Here is an 18,236-nt window from a genome sequence, read left to right on the forward strand (position 1 = left end):
GGCTGATAATACAGTAGCACGTCCATCCCTTTCACAGTATTAGTGCTGACGGCCTCCCCTTCACAGAAATGGGCTAAGCGAAAGGCAGCTGGAGAAACCACCCCTGAAGCTCTCCCCATATTGCTGCTGAGATTCCCCCAGACTCAGACTTGTTAGTTGCTTCCATCCGAGCCCTCTGGAACACTCTCCTGAACGGGCTGAAACAAAGGCAGGTGCAGGAGCTACCCTTGAATAATTCCATCCTGGGGCTAAACTCCGGGATGATTTTTTTATGGTATTAAAGTATGTGTGGAAAATGAGTTTATTTGAATTAATCACTCACACCAGCTGTAGTACACACACATTATAGACACATAAACATGCAGTGTATTTAACTAAATTAAAAGATTTATTATAAAGGCAGGAATGGTTGAATGCATTGGTCTGTCCATACAGCTGTTTTTATGTCAGCTACTTGCACGTGGCTGTCGCACTTCCTGTATTTATTGCCAAGTGCCCATTCATTCTCTTTGTGAACGGTGTCCTGTGCGCGCCCCGCTCTGTTCCTCCTGTGACACTAAAGCATGGCCATTGGAGTGGTTGTGCCGTGGCTGCGGTTCCCGTTTTTTCCAGGGTTGCTTTCTGAGGCCTTCCCTATCCTCGCTCAACGCCTTTATCTAGGAATCAGAATTTCCTACCCCGAACGACCCACTGCCCCAGCTAACTTTCTTGGTGTGACACATCATAGCAGTTGTTAATACAAAGAACCCTGATCCCTAATCCTTCATTGATTTATAGGCCTTGCGGTTTGGGTCCCATCACTTAGAGGCAGTGTGTTTAGGGATGGCTGTTGTGTACCTCTTAGATGAAGCCCAGCAGGAAGCTGAAATGGAAGATCTCCAACCGTCTGAGTTCCCCTTGACTGTAAACTGCATCTGTCCCTCATCCCCAGTTACGTTTCTGCAGCTCTGTTTCCAGTGGGGTGAAAACACTTGTTTGGGCAGGAGAGGATATCATCAGAGTTTATCTCTTTGCTCATAACTCTGACTTGGATATGATTTTGTGAAGCGTTGCAGGGCTCCAGGAGTCAGCGGGGGAAATTCATGATTCACGTCACATCCTTCAGTCAGGGAAAGGGGCTGGGCCTCATTAGCGCTTCTAGACAGGGTGAGTTACGGCTAAGGGAACCCAGCTACCAGCAGCCACACAGATCCATTAGTCTTTTGTGTTCTCAGCCCCTCAGTCCAGCAAGAAGTGAGGACTGAACTACTCAAACACAGGGCAGCAGGTATCTGACACCCGTGAGCAGGAGGAAAGAATTTCCCGTGACACACATACCAAACCGCAGGTCATTCTCTCACTCCCTGTCCGGCACCATTTCAGGCCCAGCACAAGGAACAGTTGTAAGGTAGAAGGCTGGGTGCAGGGGTAGGTTGTTTATATGCACCCCCATATGGGTCTTTGGGAACAGCAGATTGCCCCTGGTTTTGTCCACTATGGAGCCTGTTTCATTTTACTAATTCCCTGACACCGAGAACGTGCGGGGGAGGGGATGAAATGGCTCCATTTATACAGACAAGGGTTACTTATTTCCATTAGAATGTCATGTTTGACTTCAACTAGCTTCCAGACCCCGATTACAGGCTTTAGTCCACTTCACTATCACAGAGGAACAACAAAATTAGCACCATTCGAAGTCTTTCCCTCCATGCAATGTAATAAAAGTAGGGGTTTTCCCCCACTACGTTTCTATAACAATGTCCAGCGGCCCCAGGCCTCTTTTCAGAAAGTCAAATAATGGAGGAGGGTTGCTACCAACATTTACCCTCAAGGACACCACCTCAAAGTATGAGGCATTTTTTTTCCCCATCCATCTTATCAGAGCACAGTAAGCAGAGGTTCCCGGCTCAGCACTGAGCTGCCTTTGAGAATGGGACTATTTTTCCAAGACTGCTTGTCCCACTTTGAAAAGCAGTTTTATACAAAGGGTGAAACCCATTATCACTACTGATGGGGCAAGGAGGGGCGGTCAGAACCCATCCTTTCCATTTCATAAAAAGCTGAGGCTTCAAAATTTGTTTTTGTTCTAATGCAGAAGAGAACTGAGACCTTTCAAAAAAAAGCATGAAAACACACCACCCCCTACCCCTCCACAGCGATTAGAGCATTTGCCTGGGATGTGGGAGACCCAAGTTTGAGGCCCTGCTCTCATTGATTCGTTCTAGAGGGGTGTCTGTTCTTGACCAGAAATTCCATCCTGGATCTGACAAACCTTGCCAACTCCAGTTTTATCAAAAGTGGATGTTTCCACAAAAAGTTCTGGTTTCAACAAACTGGCATTTTTAAATGAAAAACCATTTTGTTGAAAAATTCCCAACTCCAGAGGCGACTACTGCGGTATCAGAATGCATGTTCTTATTCACCTGAGCACAAATCCTGGTTTTGAGACTTTAGAGGTGTCAACGCCACCATGCAGCAGTCAGTTCCACAGGTTTTATTTATTGCATCCTTAAAGGCTGGGTTCCAGGGGGTTAGCCATTCTCTGGTGGACTTGTAACGTAGATGGTTTTAAATAAGCATAGTAGCAGATCAGCTGCTTTATTCTTTACATCCTCTGTGCAATTTAATTTCCTCATTCACCTTTTTATGGATACCCCATCACAGCGATGACCTTTTTCAGTACCTGTACCAAGCAGCACTGAGACAGGCATTTCTACCCATCAAAAATCATCATCTGGTGAAGTCTGATGCACAGAAGTAATTTAGTACTCTCATTCCATCCTCTTTGATTTCCCGCTTTTTACATGCTGGCAGTTTAGCACATTAGTTCCTAACCTTTTAGAAATGTAATAGTTTACCATTGCTGGTTCAAGGGAAGTCAGCCAAGTGTCCCTTATGAAGTACCCACAAGTCAAATTCACTTCAATGGGAGAGGAGGGCACTCAATCCCTCTCAGATCTTAGTTGTCCCGGCCTCTCCTACTAAGCTGTGCTCACACTAACCAAGAGCTGTGATGAGCTACACAACGGGTTTGAGCATGCACAGATGGATGGCGGGGCAGCTGCCAATGGTGGCACCCCAGGACTAAGCACAGAGGCCAGGAGGGGAAAGCCTGGTGCCTGCAGTACCTGGAATATTAACACCTTGTCTAGCAGATCCACGGACAGCCCCACTGGTTTAAGTCTTATGTATTTTATTATTTTTTTAAATCTTGTAACCACCACTTTACCAGCCAAGGATGGCAATGGAGCTACTTTGCATACCAGATCATGTTGTCACATTGTATGTATCAGTTTGTGTGACAAAGCAGGCCAGAGTCTCTTGTGGCTCAGACTTCATTTGTGACACTAGGAACTCTGCTAAGGATGGTGGGGTTTTAGCTAGGAACCCAATCTACTCTGCTCATCCACAGACTGACAGCATTGCTGGCCAATTCACTAATGTTTATAGGCCCTGGAGGTGTAGAGAGTCCCTTCCTAGAACAGGGTAGAGGGAGCTCTGTGGCTAAAAGGGCCATTCCCAGCCAAGGTGTATTTCTATGCTTAACCTGTTAGCATCTGTTCATCCATCCCAGCTTCCAGGCACTATTTCAAAGGAATGCCGCTGTAGATGCTCTGTCTGGATTGCAGTGGAAGATCAACATTTCACAGGTGGTACAACAGGTATGTGGAGTAATAACAAAACAGTTTGTTGTTTGATTCACTCTTGGTCCCAAGGTGTTTTCCATACTTGAACTCAGTAATGTTGTCAAACTCTTCCTCCCTGGAGACTTAGCAGGGGTGTGGCCTGCCTGCTTCTGGAAGAGGTGTCAAGTCTCAGAGGCACGGGTCTGTAGGTTCAACACACTATAATTTTTCTCCTCCACGTGGTTAGTTTGCTCCAGGAGCCACTGTCTCTGCTGCTCATTCACATCCAGTTTCAATGTCACCTCCTGGAAGACCCTGTTCACGGCAACCTATATACAAGGTAAGAGAACAACGCGGATCGATCTCAGGCATTAGCTAAATGCAGCTTCAAAAGGGGAGAATTCTATCTCTCCTGAACAGGCTGTACCTCACCTCCTTAAAATGAAGCTTTTTGAACATGCAGATACTAGCTTCATTTTCCTGTCCGACCTTAGCCTCAAATTTGGTAATTCCCAGCTTTGTTACTCCTACAGGAGAAGCGAGAAAGAGAGATAAGAACCCCTGGCTGCACACATGTATCTCCATAATGTTGCATTATGTCATAGCTGCAGACTGGCAAGATTCCCATGCTCCTTAAATACATGGGCTGGTATACATCCACCACCCTCTCCACATATGCAGAGCAGACAATGGGAGCACGTGTGCCTGTGTCTCCCCATCACATCACTTCCGTCCTCCCACATTTAGCCATCCTTACCATAAAACATCATGATCAGAGTTGTCTCCTTGCCAAACCCTCGGCCACGGCACCTGGGCTCTAAAAGAGACAAGAACAGATGGTGGTGTCCATCTATATAACACAAACCCTGTAATCAGTCAGGTGCTGGACTAGCAGAAAGGGGGTTGCAGAGGAGGACTGAATTGCACTGGTAGAGCTCTGAACGCAGGAAGCTTGTATGTTATCTGCCTACTTTCCATCTAGCTGTAGCCAATGCTACCACTGTCAAATGAGGAGAGTCGTCAGAATCCCCCTGAACCTATTTTCATGAAGGTGCTTTCGTACCTAACAGCTATTGCAGGGCAGAGGGTGGCATTAGGGTGATAGTGGCGGCAGCAGCCTGGGGCTGTGCTTAATGTACCTGCAATCATGACTTCAATCTCTCCCACTGTTGGATCCTCCATATCTGTGAGGAACAGGTTCACGTCCCCCACCATGCAGTCCTCCTCGGTACCTGCTTGCCCTGACCACCTCTCAGTGTCCAGTACAATAAACGTGCATTCTGGGGAAAATGAGACATCAGCAGAACTTACAGGGTATGTTTAAGAATCATTCACAAATTACTGAAGTATGACAGTAAAGATGGACAATGGGCAGAGAAGCAACAATGGGCAGAGAAGCAACATCCTGCACATATTAATAGCCTGTATGACCAGTAATCAGGGCTCCTGGGCTAGACAGACATGCTTACCACAACTGCCAATACCAGCAGCACCCCGGAAAATCTATGCTGGTTTCAGTTTGCATGGACCCAGGGCTCACACAGATACTTTAACTTGATGCAATATATAAAATTAATGTGGATTAGCTTTCCCCACTTCATCGCCTTTTACAGTAAATTCAGGCAAAGAACCTTGAATGTGAACATAAGAGACTGAAGCAACCTGTTGAGTCACTCAGTCTATCCCTCTGCTCCTTTCAGTATGTCTTCCCGTGCTGTCACCACTGACCAAGACAAGGGTTAACTGCGGGTATGTCCCACCCTCAGTGTCTTGTGACTATACATTTGTACTGGATTTTATGGGCAGTCACTCACCCGACCTTTAATAGAGCCTGGCAAACAATCCAGCCAATGAATCCAAACCTTGTCATTATAAATTGTCAGATTCCACGGGGAGAACTCAACCCCGCCCTCACCCGTTTACAAGGATTGAGTTCTCAAATCTCTGCTCTTTACAGAAGTTGACTGGATTGCTGCTGCTCAAGCGATATTAAGAACTTACATTATTCTTGTTGTTAACAGCTGGATACAGCAAAACTTCAGCAGCCCCTGTGTTCCTCCAATCCCTTGAATAAGTGTGTGCATACACAAGATCCATATGTATTCACTGCCCAAAAACTTCATTAAGGCTGAGATAAGTTTGACTGGTGGTACCTCATATCTTCCAGAATATCAAATGGACCTATACTTTAACTCTGCATTTACTGGTTTTCAGAGGTTCAGGTGATGACAGAGAGATCCAAAAATGTTGACGTTACATAAGTTTTAAGGGAGGGAGGGTTATATCCTGAGAACCTATTCCTTAAATGACCCCAAATTTGAACAACTAACCCTACTCCCCACCCTCCTGAGAGGCATCCATTTTCAAGACAATCTGATTAAGCACGTGGATTTTAGAGCATTTAGAACAAAACTGGAAATTAAACAGTAAGCTATTCTCACCCTTAACTCTAGGGGGGGCTACTGCCCTGCAATAATGGCTCACACCCCTTACAGTACAGGCTTGCAGAATCACACCTGCCAGAAACTCCTAACAACAGTGAGACGGAAGTGGTCACTACACCTTCCCACTTTTGCAAAACATTCAAATGCCTCACTATCTGCATCCTCCTGCCAGCTGCGCTGCATCTCGTACTCCTGCTCCAGGCTCAGTGGCTCGGATGCAGTCAGTCGCTGTAGCTCCTCCGATTTCATCCACTCATGGTACCTGATGGAGAGTGCCACAAACAGAATGCAGACCTATTTAGAACGTCACCTGTTGTGTTCCACTGAAACCTTTAAGGGTCAAACTGTCCCCCTACCATGAACCTATTCAGGAGACTACAAATGGCTATAAATGCCCCATTGGCCAGGGGCTGCAAGGCTCACTTAACTTCCTGAAACAACACCAGAATCAGTACACAATCTCCTTCACACAGGCACACAAATGAAGGGACTAGTACAGGCGTGCATGACACCTCACCTTGAGTCTGCTTTGCACTGAGAGTGCAATCATCCAAGTCTGCAGTTTACAAACTCATGGCTTAACATTTAAATTCTTCAGAGAGTTCAGTTTTCATGAGTTGAAGTTTCCCTGTTCACAAGCGATTGGGAAAAGGTTATAGCGAGCACTGAAACAGCAGCACAGCCGATGGCGGTTTGGTGGCCAGCGTGAAATGAGCTAGTGGGTCCAGCTCACTTCTAACTGGACAAGAGTCCACATGGATAAACAAACATCACCACTGACACTTGCTGTCCGTCTTTGATGACAGTCTCGGCAGAGGGCTCAAGGACACCGAGCTGCCCTCTCACACCTAGAGGTGGCTGCTACAGAGCAGAACCAAGGAATATGGGCAAGCCAACATAGGCAAAGCCATACTGCTGCCGCTTGTGCTGTGCCACTTACACAGACAATGAGATCATTTCAGTCCCCAGGGCTGGTAAGCCAGAGCCTTCCATGAGTGATACATTCCCTTAAAAAATAAAGTTGAATTTTAAAAATAGAAACTGTCATAACTATAAAGGGAAGGGTAACAGCTGTCCTGTATACAGTACTATAAAATCCCTCCTGGCCAGAGACTCCAAAATCCTTTTCCCTGTAAAGGGTTAAGAAGTTCAGGTAACCTGGCTGGCATCTGACCCAAAGGACTAATAAGGGGACAAGATACTTTCAAATCTTGGGGGGAGGGGGGAGGAGAAGGTTTTTGTTTGTGCTCTTTGTTTGGGAGTTCGTTCGCTCTTGGGACTGAGAGGGACCAGACATCAGGTTCTCCACATCTTTCTAAACAAGTCTCTCCTATTTCAAACTTGTAAGTAAATAGCCAGGCAAGGCGTGTTAGTTTTACTTTGTTTTCTCAACTTGTAAATGTACCTTTTACTAGAGTGTTTATCTTTGTTTGCTATACTTTGAACCTGAGGCTAGAGGGAGGTCCTCTGAGCTCTTTTAGTTTGATTACCCTGTAAAGTTATTTTTCCATCCTGATTTTACAGAGAGGATTTTTACCTTTTTCTTTCATTAAAAGCCTTCTTTTTAAGAACCTGATTGATTTTTCCCTGTTTCTAGATCCAAGGGGGTTGGATCTTGATCCACCAGGAGTTGGTGGGAGGAAGGAGGGGGATGGTTAATTTCTCCTTGTTTTAAGATCCAAGGGGTTTGGATCTGTATTCACCAGGGAATTGGTGAAGAGTTTCCTCAAGGCTTCCCAGGGAAAGGAATAAGCTTTGGGAGTGGTGGCAGCGGACCAGATCTAAGCTGGTAGTTAAGCTTAAAAGTTTTCATGCAGGCCCCCACATTTGTACCCTAAAGTTCAGAGTGGGGAAGCAGCCTTGACAGAAACAGATGTCAGAGGTGGTGTAAGCGACATACCGGGATACATGAGCAGAGGTGTATGGTACCAGGGTCACCTTCTTCCCCTGTAAGACTGTGTTCTGGTTAATCTTCATAGTCTTCAACCTGAAAGAGAGACAGAAAGTAACTTACTAAAGTTTTTAAAGATGCCAGGGGAAAAGTACACCATCAACAGCAGTTCCTTGAAACTGAGTAACTACAATGAATTTCACTTTCTCATAGAGACCCCTTTAAATAATGGGCTCCAATTTTTTTTTTTACACTTCCTTACAACTCCCCTCCCCCCACCACATTTTTCTGCTCCCCTAATGGGTTTTATCCTGGTCTTTTCAGCACAGGAAACACTGGCGAAGTGACTGCTCTAAGAGGTGAGCTGTGAAACTGACTAGCCACGATGTGCGGCAGAAGCAAACCAATGAGGAAATGCAAGAGACGAGCCCCACACCCAAACCGTTCCTAGTCCGAGGGGTCAGCACTGAGCAGCCATTTACCCCCACCCCACTGCTCCAGCGCCAGGAGGGGAGGCGGGAGGAAATGGGCAGCCTCCAGCCCCGCTCTCGCCCAACCCCCAGCGGGCTGGGGATGGGAGGCAATTGAGGGGGACACCCAGCGCCGGGTGGGGGCAATGAGGGGCGCCCAGCCCGGGGAGGGGCTATCTAGCCCTAGCAGGGAACGGGGTCTCCCCAGCCCATGGGGTCCCGGGGCTACAAGGCACCTCTTGTCTCGGTCCGACCCGCTGCGGGCCGCTGTAGTGTGAAAAAGTGCTTCGGGTGCCTCACCTAGAGCGCATGCGCAGAAACTACTCCGCTTCCAGCCTATGGGTGCCACCGAGTCGAGTGCGGCCGGACGGCCCACGCTCCCGCACGTGATCCAGCGCATCCAATCGGCGGAGCAGGGGCCTCGTTACGCCTTACTGCTGCGTGGTGAGTCCGCGCATGCGCTGTACGTTCCACGGTATGAGGGTGGTGTCTGGGGTGTGCCGGCGGGGTCCTTGGGAGTGCAGGTACGGGCGGAGCTAGCTGCCTGTGGGGTGGGGGCGTGGTATGGAGAGGGTCTGAGAGATGGGGCTCTGGTGACATGGGGGTTGGGCAGTGTGAGGGTTCTGGGGTGGGAGGTGGGGGCTCGGGCAGTGTGAGGGTTCTGGGGTGGGAGGTGGGGGCTCGGCAGTGTGGGGGCTCTAGGGTGGGAGGTGGGGGCTCGGCAGTGTGGGGGCTCTAGGGTGGGAGGTGGGGGCTCAGGTGGGTTGGGCAGTGGGTTGGGAGCTGGGGGGTTGGGAAGTGGGGTGGGATCTGAGGGGGCTCGGCAGTGTGGGGGCTCTAGGGTGGGAGGTGGGGGCTCAGGTGGGTTGGGCAGTGGGTTGGGAGCTGGGGGGTTGGGAAGTGGGGTGGGATCTGAGGGGGCTCGGGCAGTGTGGGGGGTTTGGAGTGGGAGGGGGGCTCGGGTGGGGTTGGGCAGTGTGAGGGTTCTGGGGTGGGAGGTGGGGGCTCGGGCAGTGTGAGGGTTCTGGGGTGGGAGGTGGGGGCTCGGCAGTGTGGGGGGTTTGGAGTGGGAGGTGGGGGCTCAGGTGGGTTGGGCAGTGGGTTGGGAGCTGGGGGGTTGGGAAGTGGGGTGGGATCTGAGGGGGCTCGGGCAGTGTTGGGGCTCTAGGATGGGAGGTGGGGGTTGGAAGTGGGGTGGGAGGTGGGGGGCTCCGGCAGTGTTAGGGTTCTGGGGGGAAAGTGGGCTTGGACAGTGGAGGGGCTCTGGGGTGGGAGGTGGGGGTTTGGAAGTGGGGTGAGAGGTGGGAGGCTCGGGCAGCGTGAGGCCTCTGGGGTGGGAGCTGAAGGTTGGGTATTGTGGGGGCTCTGGGGTGGGAGGTCTCGTGTGGAGGGTTGGGGGTGGGATATAAGGGGTGGGGTCTCTCTTGGTGAAATGGGGTGTGTCTGCTGTGCCGATATTTGTCAGTGGGATGTTTCCCTTTCATTTCCCCCCTCCTGGGTTGTATTTTGGACAAAGGAGTAGAAGGTGTCTCCAAATCAGTCTGTGTCACGTGGGTTTTCTCCTGGCTTTGTCTCTCCTTGTTCCCACCTCTATTTTATTGTCATTGGGCATTTGAGGAGAGTCTGCCTTAGATTTGTACATTCTTCTATGATGAGATGTCTGCTGGCCTGATAATTCTGAGCATGGCTCTGTAGCAGTCTCCCTTGGTTTTGTTCTGTTTTAGGCTTTGCTGTAGTGTTTTTAGCATCACTATCTTGGGTGGGTTTGTTTGCTCCATTTAACTGGAGATTAATATTGTCATGTCCAGAACAGGATCATTATCTAAGAGTGGGTTATATTTGTTAGCTGATTTTAGCTTTTCATCCTCTACTACTCTGCTGCTGTGGGGGGAGGAGGGGATGTTTACTGTTGTGATTGAGGTGGTGCCAGAAGTTGAATATTCTTCTGTGCCTGGGCTAGGAGGAGGTTTGTACTGATAATTTTTGCCAGCTGGTGCAGTTGGTTGTTAAAGACAGGACCCAAACCTTTTCTCCTATATAGTAAGGTGAGTTAGATTAAGTTCTCAAGTAACTGGAATAGTGATTTTATTGGAAAATTGTAATTATTTAATGGCTTTTAAATTCTTTAGAGGGCTTTTTTTTCAAATGCTTTTATAGCTGTTGTGAAGTTCCCCAAATGTTTTTATTTTGGGAGGCCTAGGTATGTATAATTCAATGTATTCTGTTTCTACATTCAGAATGTTGGCTGGCTGTTTTTTGGAAAGTATATGGAGAGAGATTGGGGTTGTGGGTGTAGCAATCTGCAGAATAACTCATGTGATAGCAGTATATTTCTAAAGCATATTGATTATTATTTGGGTGATAGTATGATTAGATGATCCTTTATAGAACCATTGTTTTCCTACTGAGTGGGTTAGTGGAAATCCCAGGTTTGGTGGCTGTTTCAGTAAGGTTGGTACATACCATAAGAGCTGCCATAATAGGCCTAGTATCTTGTGTCCAATAGTTGTCCCTAGCAGAGCTTCAGGGGGAGTGTACAGAACAGGACAATTATGGAATGATCTGCTCCTGTCTTGCACTGCTGTCTTCTTGAAGTTGGTAACTGGTAGGTATCTGATGTGCAGGGGAAAAGAGTAGGGCTATCTGATAACATTTGTGCACTTTGTCAAAGCAGTAAAGAATTTTGAATGGAGGTGTCAGGACTGTGTGTTGGAGGAGGGGGCATCTGGAGGTGTGCTCATATCCCAGGGCAGGACAGAGTCCCAATTGCAATTCTGCTCAAATCTTCCTCTGTTTACAGTAATGGGTTGTCCGTCGGTCTTTCAGTGGCATCATGAGCTGCTGCTGATAATGATAACCAGTCTTGGACATGTTGTCTCTTTAGGCCAGGCGTAGCAGAGACAGAAGATACCTGCTTCTCCGTTCCAGGCCCCTCTAGCCTCAAACATGGCGGGTGGCATTACCGACACAGGGGAGCTGTACTCTCCTTATGTGAGTATTACCATTGGGATTCACCACTGCTGTTTGTTCAGTGTCTTATCTTCACAACCTGTTTACTCTCAGGGTATGTTGTTACTTGTATCTTCCTGATTCCCAGTGAACAAGGTAATCAATGGCAAAGTTGCAAGGAATGCTAGAAGATATTAGGATAAGGGCAGTAGAACATGTTTAGCTTGTTGCCCAAGGGACCTTGGTTTGAATTACCACAACAAGGGCCACTTGAGAGTTTGAAAGTATCTAGAGTTTGGTGAGTTAGCTTAGAGAACTTTCATCCTGTCTTTCAGACTTTATATGTTAAGTTTGGCTTGGTCCTTTTTTTACCTGTATTTATGGTCAGAAATGTGAAAAAGGCATCACCTTTCTGCGTGTCTCTGGTCCATATGTCTTTTGAGACGCATCTGTTCACTGATACAAACTAGTTTTAAATAATCAGTTAGAATGCTTAGTATTTGCATATTGTTTTACATCGCCAGTTACTCTACTAATCTTAAAGGGACACCATCAACCTGATACTTAATTGATTGAAAAAATGAGTTACAGGTAGTTTGATACTACACCTGCCCTCTTGCCCATTTTTATGGTTTTACATCCACATTTTTAAAAAAAGTTTTCCTCCTCTCCCCTGATCCTGTGTGAAAGACTTGCACAAATAGGTTCAGCTGTGTGGGACACTGAAATTCACTATCTACAAAGCATTGTCAAATATAAAAAAACAAACTGAAAGCTTAAGGGGGCAAACCTTTTTTCCTCTGATCTGTCTGTTAGTCATCTTACATATTAATTGTAACAATGATAAATTAAAAAAAAAAAAAATTCAGACACACATGATTTTTCAATGGGATGTCCCAAATGATCAGTCCTCACAACATCCTTTATGAGGTAGATAAGTATAATATCCATTTTACAGATGGGGAAACTGAGGCATTGAAGTAAAGTGACAGTCACTACCAGAGCAGAGATTAGAATCTCAGGTATTTCTGGCTCTCAGCCTTGTGCTCAGAACACTAGACCTGACTTCTCTTCAGCCTGGGCCCTGCAAAGACAATACAGCTATGTGAGCATAAGCTAGAGTCTGTTCTTTCTTATGCATAATCTCAAAATTAGTAGTTAAATTTGGATTTCTTGATTTATTATGGTGATGATATGAATGGCAGAGTATAGTTCAGGAATCTAAAATACTATTCTGAAGTGTGGGATTTGCTGTATTAACTCCTGCATATTAAAAACGCCTGGCTAGTCTGAGGCACTAGTGACCATTTTAAGATCAGATATTTCATGAACCCACAATGCTAGCAATTAGTTCTGTATACCACCAGAAATGCTGTTTTTCTTATCTAATGGGGTTCATAAAATTGTCACTACCCCATATTACTTCCCCAGAGCTTCATTTCTGACGCGATCTTAGTGGTTATCTCAAGACCCATTAAAGATAGAACAAATGCTTTCCACCACCTGAGATCCAGGAATCTCAACTTTCAAATGCTAAAAACATTAATCTCGAGTCTAGGAACCCTCAAAAACTGAGGGTAGAATTGGGCATTATGATCATAAGAGAATTGGCAGCTAAAAGCAGGTGAAGGGAGCAGGGCAGCAACACAGTAATCAGAAAAACCTGATTTTAAAGCATTTCCTGTCTGATTACAATTTTTTGATCATTTTTGTTGTCTTGTGCTTTTGCATAGTCTTGTAGTCTTAAGCATTTTCATGTCCAAGTGATTCCAGTTGACTCAGGTGAAGAAAATATGTGAGAGAAGATGAAGTCACTTTTTTTTAACTTGAACTACAAATGGCACTAATAGCATGAATTTCTCAGACATTGCTAGCATAGGGAATTGGTGCAGAAGTACCTTTTTAAATGTTTGTCTTGCAACTATTGACATTTTTTTGTAGTCAGCATTTAAAAAACTCACTAATAAAGTAGTTGTCATAGATTCATAGATTCTAGGACTGGAAGGGACCTCGAGAGGTCAAGTCCAGTCTCCTGCCCGCATGGCAGGACCAAATACTGTCTAGACCATCCCTGATAGACATTTATCTAACCTACTCTTAAATATCTCCAGCGATGAAGATTCCACAACCTCCCTAGGCAATTTATTCCAGTGTTTAACCACCGTGACAGTTAGGAACTTTTTCCTAATGTCCAACCTAGACCTCCCTTGCTGCAGTTTAAGCCCATTGCTTCTTGTTCTATCCTGAGAGGCTAAGGTGAACAAGTTTTCTCCCTCCTCCTTATGACACCCTTTTAGATACCTGAAAACTGCTATCTCATGCTCACTTCCAAGGTCCAGTATTTTGTGACTTTCCAAGAGCAGAAACATTTAGGTCCTGAAAGCTTTAGTATTGGTTCACCAATGTTGAGAAGGAAATCTACTCTCTTCTTAATGGGTTTTGATTTCCTCATTTTAAGTGAATTTTCAGTACTGACATTGGCAAAATCATCTTTTGACTAGTAAGCCAACCCAATTTGATTTTTGCCATTGAGAGGGATTATGGAACCCTGGGATGTTTGTTTTTCTGACTACATGCATAGTTCAAAATGTTAGTGTTGCAGAAATCTCCTGGAGTCTGAGCTCTAGGGAACTATAGCTATCTCATTTCCTCTCAGGATGCAGGACTCTCACTGCCCCAGAGTCTGAGGACAGTAACATGATGCCAGTCTTGGCATCCGTTCAACCAAAACCAAGAAAAATCACCTGGGTTTTTGTCCAAGAGTCCTTCATTGCAGAGTGAGTCAGGCCCCTGGGCACTCCGAACACAAGGGGATGTATGCAGGAAATGACAGCCTGCCAACTGAGTGACAAGATCCTTTCTGCAAACCGGGAAGGCTGCATTTTAGTCCTTTGGGGACCAGGTGATGTTCATGCTTGAACAGTGAAAAGGTGTAGTGTCTCGTTTTGAGCATAACAAAAAAGGCTTTGCGTTGTGTTTAGTATGATGTCTCCAAGCTTGGTTCCTATGATCTCTGGCCACCCCAAGCACTACATATGGATTTCTCCCTCATTTGCACAAAAATTCTCATATGATCTTACAAGGAAGCGTGGAGACTCTCGGGGTGTGTCCCATACCATGTTTGCATTAAGAATGGGAGGGGCAGAGTCCCCTCCCTTTGCTCAGTCTTCATCTTCCTCTTTTAGCAGAGCAGGTGGGATCTGTTTCTTTTCCACCACTTGCATTGTGGTGACCCTAAGCACTACATGTGACTGTGAAGTGGGAACAATTTAAAACAGAAACAGTGAAACAGGAAATAGGATAGACCAGTCCTTGTGCAGTGGAAGGGAGTGGGTTGTGGAGGAATTGTCCACCATTTCTACGATCCCTGCTCAGTGCGTCAGAGGAAGAAGGCAGAACTCCTCAGTCATGTAGCATATAGGAAAATTATTTCCTAGCCTCCAATCTGGCAGTCACCTTGACCAGTTTTCAACTGTCAGGGCTTGTCTACGTTAAGCCAGTGCAAATCCCTGTGTGAACACCCTTACATTGATTTAAAACTGGCTATATCTACACCTACATAAGCCAGGTTAAATCAATTGAAGGGTGTCCACACACAGAGTTGCACCGTTTTAACTAAATCAGTTTAAAATTGCGTCTTTAGATAAACCAGTGCAACTTTGTGTTTAGATTAGGCCTCAGATGCACTTTGTATCTTGAAAGTGCTTGACTCTGAGGAAACATGAGTAGACCACATCATGACACAATCCATTCTCTTTTGTTGTAAAGGCCCCTCTCTCTCTGGGCTTTCAAGCACAAAGATGCTGAGTGAGAGAATTATGTGCACCAAGCTGAGGGCTTCCAACCACAAGGATTGTTCAATAGTATAGGTCACATGATGCTTGGAGGCCAGTCTCCTTTGGTCAGCAGATCTGGTTTTGCTGACTCAGCCATACTTTACGAAGAATGGTGGTAGGACAATGGAAGTTGAAAGTGTCTAGTGCTTCAGGCTATTTCAGCTCCAGACTTTCGGTTTCAGGTTAAGTACTGACTTCACTATGGCAACCTGTGTGTGGTGATGGTACCTCTTGCATTCGTGCTAGTCAGCAAAGATTTAATCCCTGGAGCCTATGAGACTTGTATGTAACCCCACAGTCTCAGTGCCTGACTCTGCCCAGGGTGGCTGGAAGGTGCCTTCTCTCCCTAGCTGCTTGGTTATCCAGCCAGTAAATTCCTATTTCCTTTCATTTAAAAAATATAATTAAATGAATTTCATGCTTCATGAAAAATCAGGTTGGATCGTTTTGGCCTCAACTAGGCATAGTGCAGGCAGGAGTGCATACTTCTACCATACAAGTCTATCCGTTCATCCCATTCCTTACCCATAGCAACTCCTGCATGTATGGACCTGGGGCTCTCCTCAGAGGAGATTGGGGTACTAAATTGTCGTAATGTGGGGTGATTGTGATGTAGTCAAATGTCTATTCAAGATTCTATTGATTTTTCTTTTTTTTTCTTTTTTTTTAACATTCCATAAATTGCAAATAGAACCAATTTGGGGGGAGCATCAACCCCGACTTGTGCTGTGCTAGTGCACTAATCCACTGCATGACCTTTCTGGCTCTGAGTATTCCCCTCCACCTGTATCTACTTTTACCTTGTGCTTATCCTTCCTAGACATGCACACAGATCACCTTCCCCACACACAACCTGCCATGTCAGCAAGTTATCTTAGCTGATCCCCAGAGCGGCTACAGACTCTAACGCGGATTATCTGGATGATTGCAGGTCGGCCTGGTTTACATGTTCAACCTTATCGTTGGTACGGGAGCCCTAACCATGCCGAAGGCCTTTGCCACCGCTGGCTGGCTCGTCAGCCTCATTCTCATAATGTTCCTGGGCTTCATGAGGTAGGTTTTTGGTGTCTCTCTTTGCCTGTCTTCAGCATGCTGGGAGTGTGGCTTGGTTTTATTCTAAGGGTGACATGTAAGAAATTGGGAGCAGCATGCTGGTGAGGAGCCCAGCTGCTGGGATTTCACAATTATGCAGCACCTGGATCCTGTTTAGAGGCTGTAGTTTTAATATTAACTTTCTGGCTAATGGATGTCTGCAACGTGGAGCTACATCTCCTCTAGCTGGTGGAAGGGAGAGAACTTTGTCTCCACTGCCCGTTCTAGAGCCTTCTGGCTGCTGCATGGCAGAGGGTCTTCCTAGAGTTTAAGGCCAGAAGGAACCACCAGGTCATGTATTCTGACCTCCTGTGTATCACTGGCCACCAATGCCACCCAGCAACTCAAATTAGACCAAATCATTACAGCCCATGGGAGTCTAGTTTATTATGTGCTACAGGAAGAGACTAGGAGAGACTGAGGTGCGCTAGTGCCCAAGGCCTCCCCTCCACCCCACCCCCCACCACCCCCAGCAGGAAAACTATGATTCTGGCAAGTGACACATACCCGCACACTGCAGAGGAAAGTGAAAAATTTCCAAGCTCACTGCCAATCTGACCGGGGGGAAAATACCTTCCCAGCCCCACATACGGTGATCAGTTAGACTGAGCATTTGAGCAGGAACCAGCCAGCCAAAGTACCCGAGAAAGAGAATGCTCCATGTCACATCAGAGCTCTGGCCTGCTACACCCAATCTCCCATCTCCAGCCATGGCCATCCCTGAGGCTTCCAGAATATATTGGGCAGGGAAATCCCCTCCAGACCCCTGCAGGTGGGCAGCTGAAACCCTGAAGCATGAGCTTCACTACTGTACCCTTTCACCAGCCTCTGTTTTTGGGGTTGTCGTCCTCCCCCAGGGATAACTCCAGCGCTTGTCTCTTTGCTAGTGAATCTTTCCCAATCACCAGGAGCCTCACAAAGTTGATGTGATTCCTGACAATTTCACTTCTGCTGACTGCATTTTGAATGGTGGCCGTGAAACTGACCTGTCATGTCAATTTCACTTTGGCTCCTGGCAGGGTTCTGAGCAAGGGGCACTGGAGCTCTGTCTGCCTGCAGATTCGGGGAGGCAACTCTGCACTGACTTCCATTTGGAAGGTTAACGTCACAGTCTTTGGCACCCATGCTTAACAGGGAAGGCTACTTATTCACCACAGACAAATGGAATTTTCAAATTTTGCTCTGAGTCTGCAGAGTCCGCATGCTCTGGCTTTAGAACTGAATCTGGACTGGATTGACTCAGGTTAGAAATTCCATATATGTCAATCCCTTCTGTGTATGGATCATAACCTTTTAGGTATGTTGCACTGAGAAGATATTAGAATAATCAAAAGATCACCTGGGTCCTTCACACCCATCTACCCCATGGCTCTTGGGCACAAGCAATTTAAGCAGATGCCCGAGTAGAGTTGCAGAGGAGCGCAGTTAGGTAGTGATTACACAATCTGCAAGTTGCTGAATCTCCCATTTGCTACCAGGAGGAAGTAACTTCCTGTAAAACTAAGACTACCTCATTCCTCCCCTTCACCAGTCTGGGATCTTGGAAACCCTGAGGCTGACTTGAGGCTGACCAGACTTCAGCTTGGTTTCCACTGCACTGGTGCAGCAGTTGCAGCACAGGAGGTGGAGCTAAGGGCTGTTGCTATAGTTGTGTGATCTACACATTCAACCTGGAGACTCCAGTAGTTGGTGGTGTCATCTTTCTGATGAGATGTAAAGCCTTGTCTGGATCACTGGTGCTCATGAAAGGTCCCCTCTCACTTTTGTAAGAGTATTGGGATGTTAATCTTGGTGTCCTGGCCAAATTCTGTTTCGGGGAACTCCATTGGCCAATCTAAATTCCTTCTGCAGTTTTGATTGGATACAACTTTTTCCTGCCCTGTGCTGTTTGGCTATTAAACAGAGTCCATGTTTCACTCCATTTCAGTGGTGAATAAAATGATCTTTGT

At 46.5% G+C, this 18,236-nt stretch overlaps 2 protein-coding genes across 6 annotated transcripts in view; one reads left to right on the forward strand and one right to left on the reverse strand.

Annotated features, from left to right (window-relative positions):
* Window positions 1–2,458: 2,458 nt before the first annotated feature.
* NAT9 (N-acetyltransferase 9 (putative)) lies at window positions 2,459–8,729 on the reverse strand. 4 transcript variants are annotated; one of them, XM_054047309.1, is made up of 7 exons: window positions 8,711–8,729; window positions 7,950–8,036; window positions 6,202–6,311; window positions 4,745–4,885; window positions 4,363–4,422; window positions 4,038–4,132; window positions 2,459–3,934 (listed from the first exon to the last, which is right to left on the reverse strand). In XM_054047309.1, the coding sequence occupies exons 1-7, from the start codon at window positions 8,719–8,721 to the stop codon at window positions 3,788–3,790; spliced, it is 651 nt and encodes a 216-aa protein (XP_053903284.1). In that variant the 5' UTR covers window positions 8,722–8,729; the 3' UTR covers window positions 2,459–3,787. The 4 variants fall into 4 exon arrangements, with proteins under 4 accessions (XP_053903284.1, XP_053903285.1, XP_053903287.1 ...); XM_054047310.1 differs by lacking the exon at window positions 8,711–8,729 and adding an exon at window positions 8,647–8,697; XM_054047312.1 differs by lacking the exon at window positions 4,745–4,885.
* Window positions 8,730–8,877: 148 nt separating this feature from the next.
* TMEM104 (transmembrane protein 104) overlaps window positions 8,878–18,236 on the forward strand; it is a 67,017-nt gene continuing 57,658 nt past the window's right edge. The window contains exons 1-4 of one of the 2 annotated variants that reach the window (XM_054047608.1): window positions 9,860–10,455; window positions 10,917–11,015; window positions 11,295–11,401; window positions 16,127–16,248. In XM_054047608.1, coding sequence (XP_053903583.1) covers window positions 11,357–11,401; window positions 16,127–16,248 — 167 coding nt within the window. In that variant the 5' untranslated portion in view covers window positions 9,860–10,455; window positions 10,917–11,015; window positions 11,295–11,356. Of the gene's footprint in view, window positions 8,935–9,859; window positions 10,456–10,916; window positions 11,016–11,294; window positions 11,402–16,126; window positions 16,249–18,236 lie in introns of those variants that run through there. The other variant, XM_054047606.1, reaches the window with a different exon arrangement.

The sequence above is a fragment of the Malaclemys terrapin genome, chromosome 13 (assembly GCF_027887155.1).
Source record: "Malaclemys terrapin pileata isolate rMalTer1 chromosome 13, rMalTer1.hap1, whole genome shotgun sequence".
NCBI lineage: Eukaryota > Metazoa > Chordata > Testudines > Emydidae > Malaclemys > Malaclemys terrapin.

Bases quoted from the DNA above. Each gene is read 5' to 3' on its own strand.
- NAT9 (XM_054047309.1), bottom strand. The intron at 4,423-4,744 runs GTACATTAAGCA...TGTCTCTTTTAG, and splicing joins GATTGAAGTCATGATTGCAG to AGCCCAGGTGCCGTGGCCGA. The intron at 3,935-4,037 runs GTGAGGTACAGC...CCTTGTATATAG, and splicing joins AAAAGCTTCATTTTAAGGAG to GTTGCCGTGAACAGGGTCTT.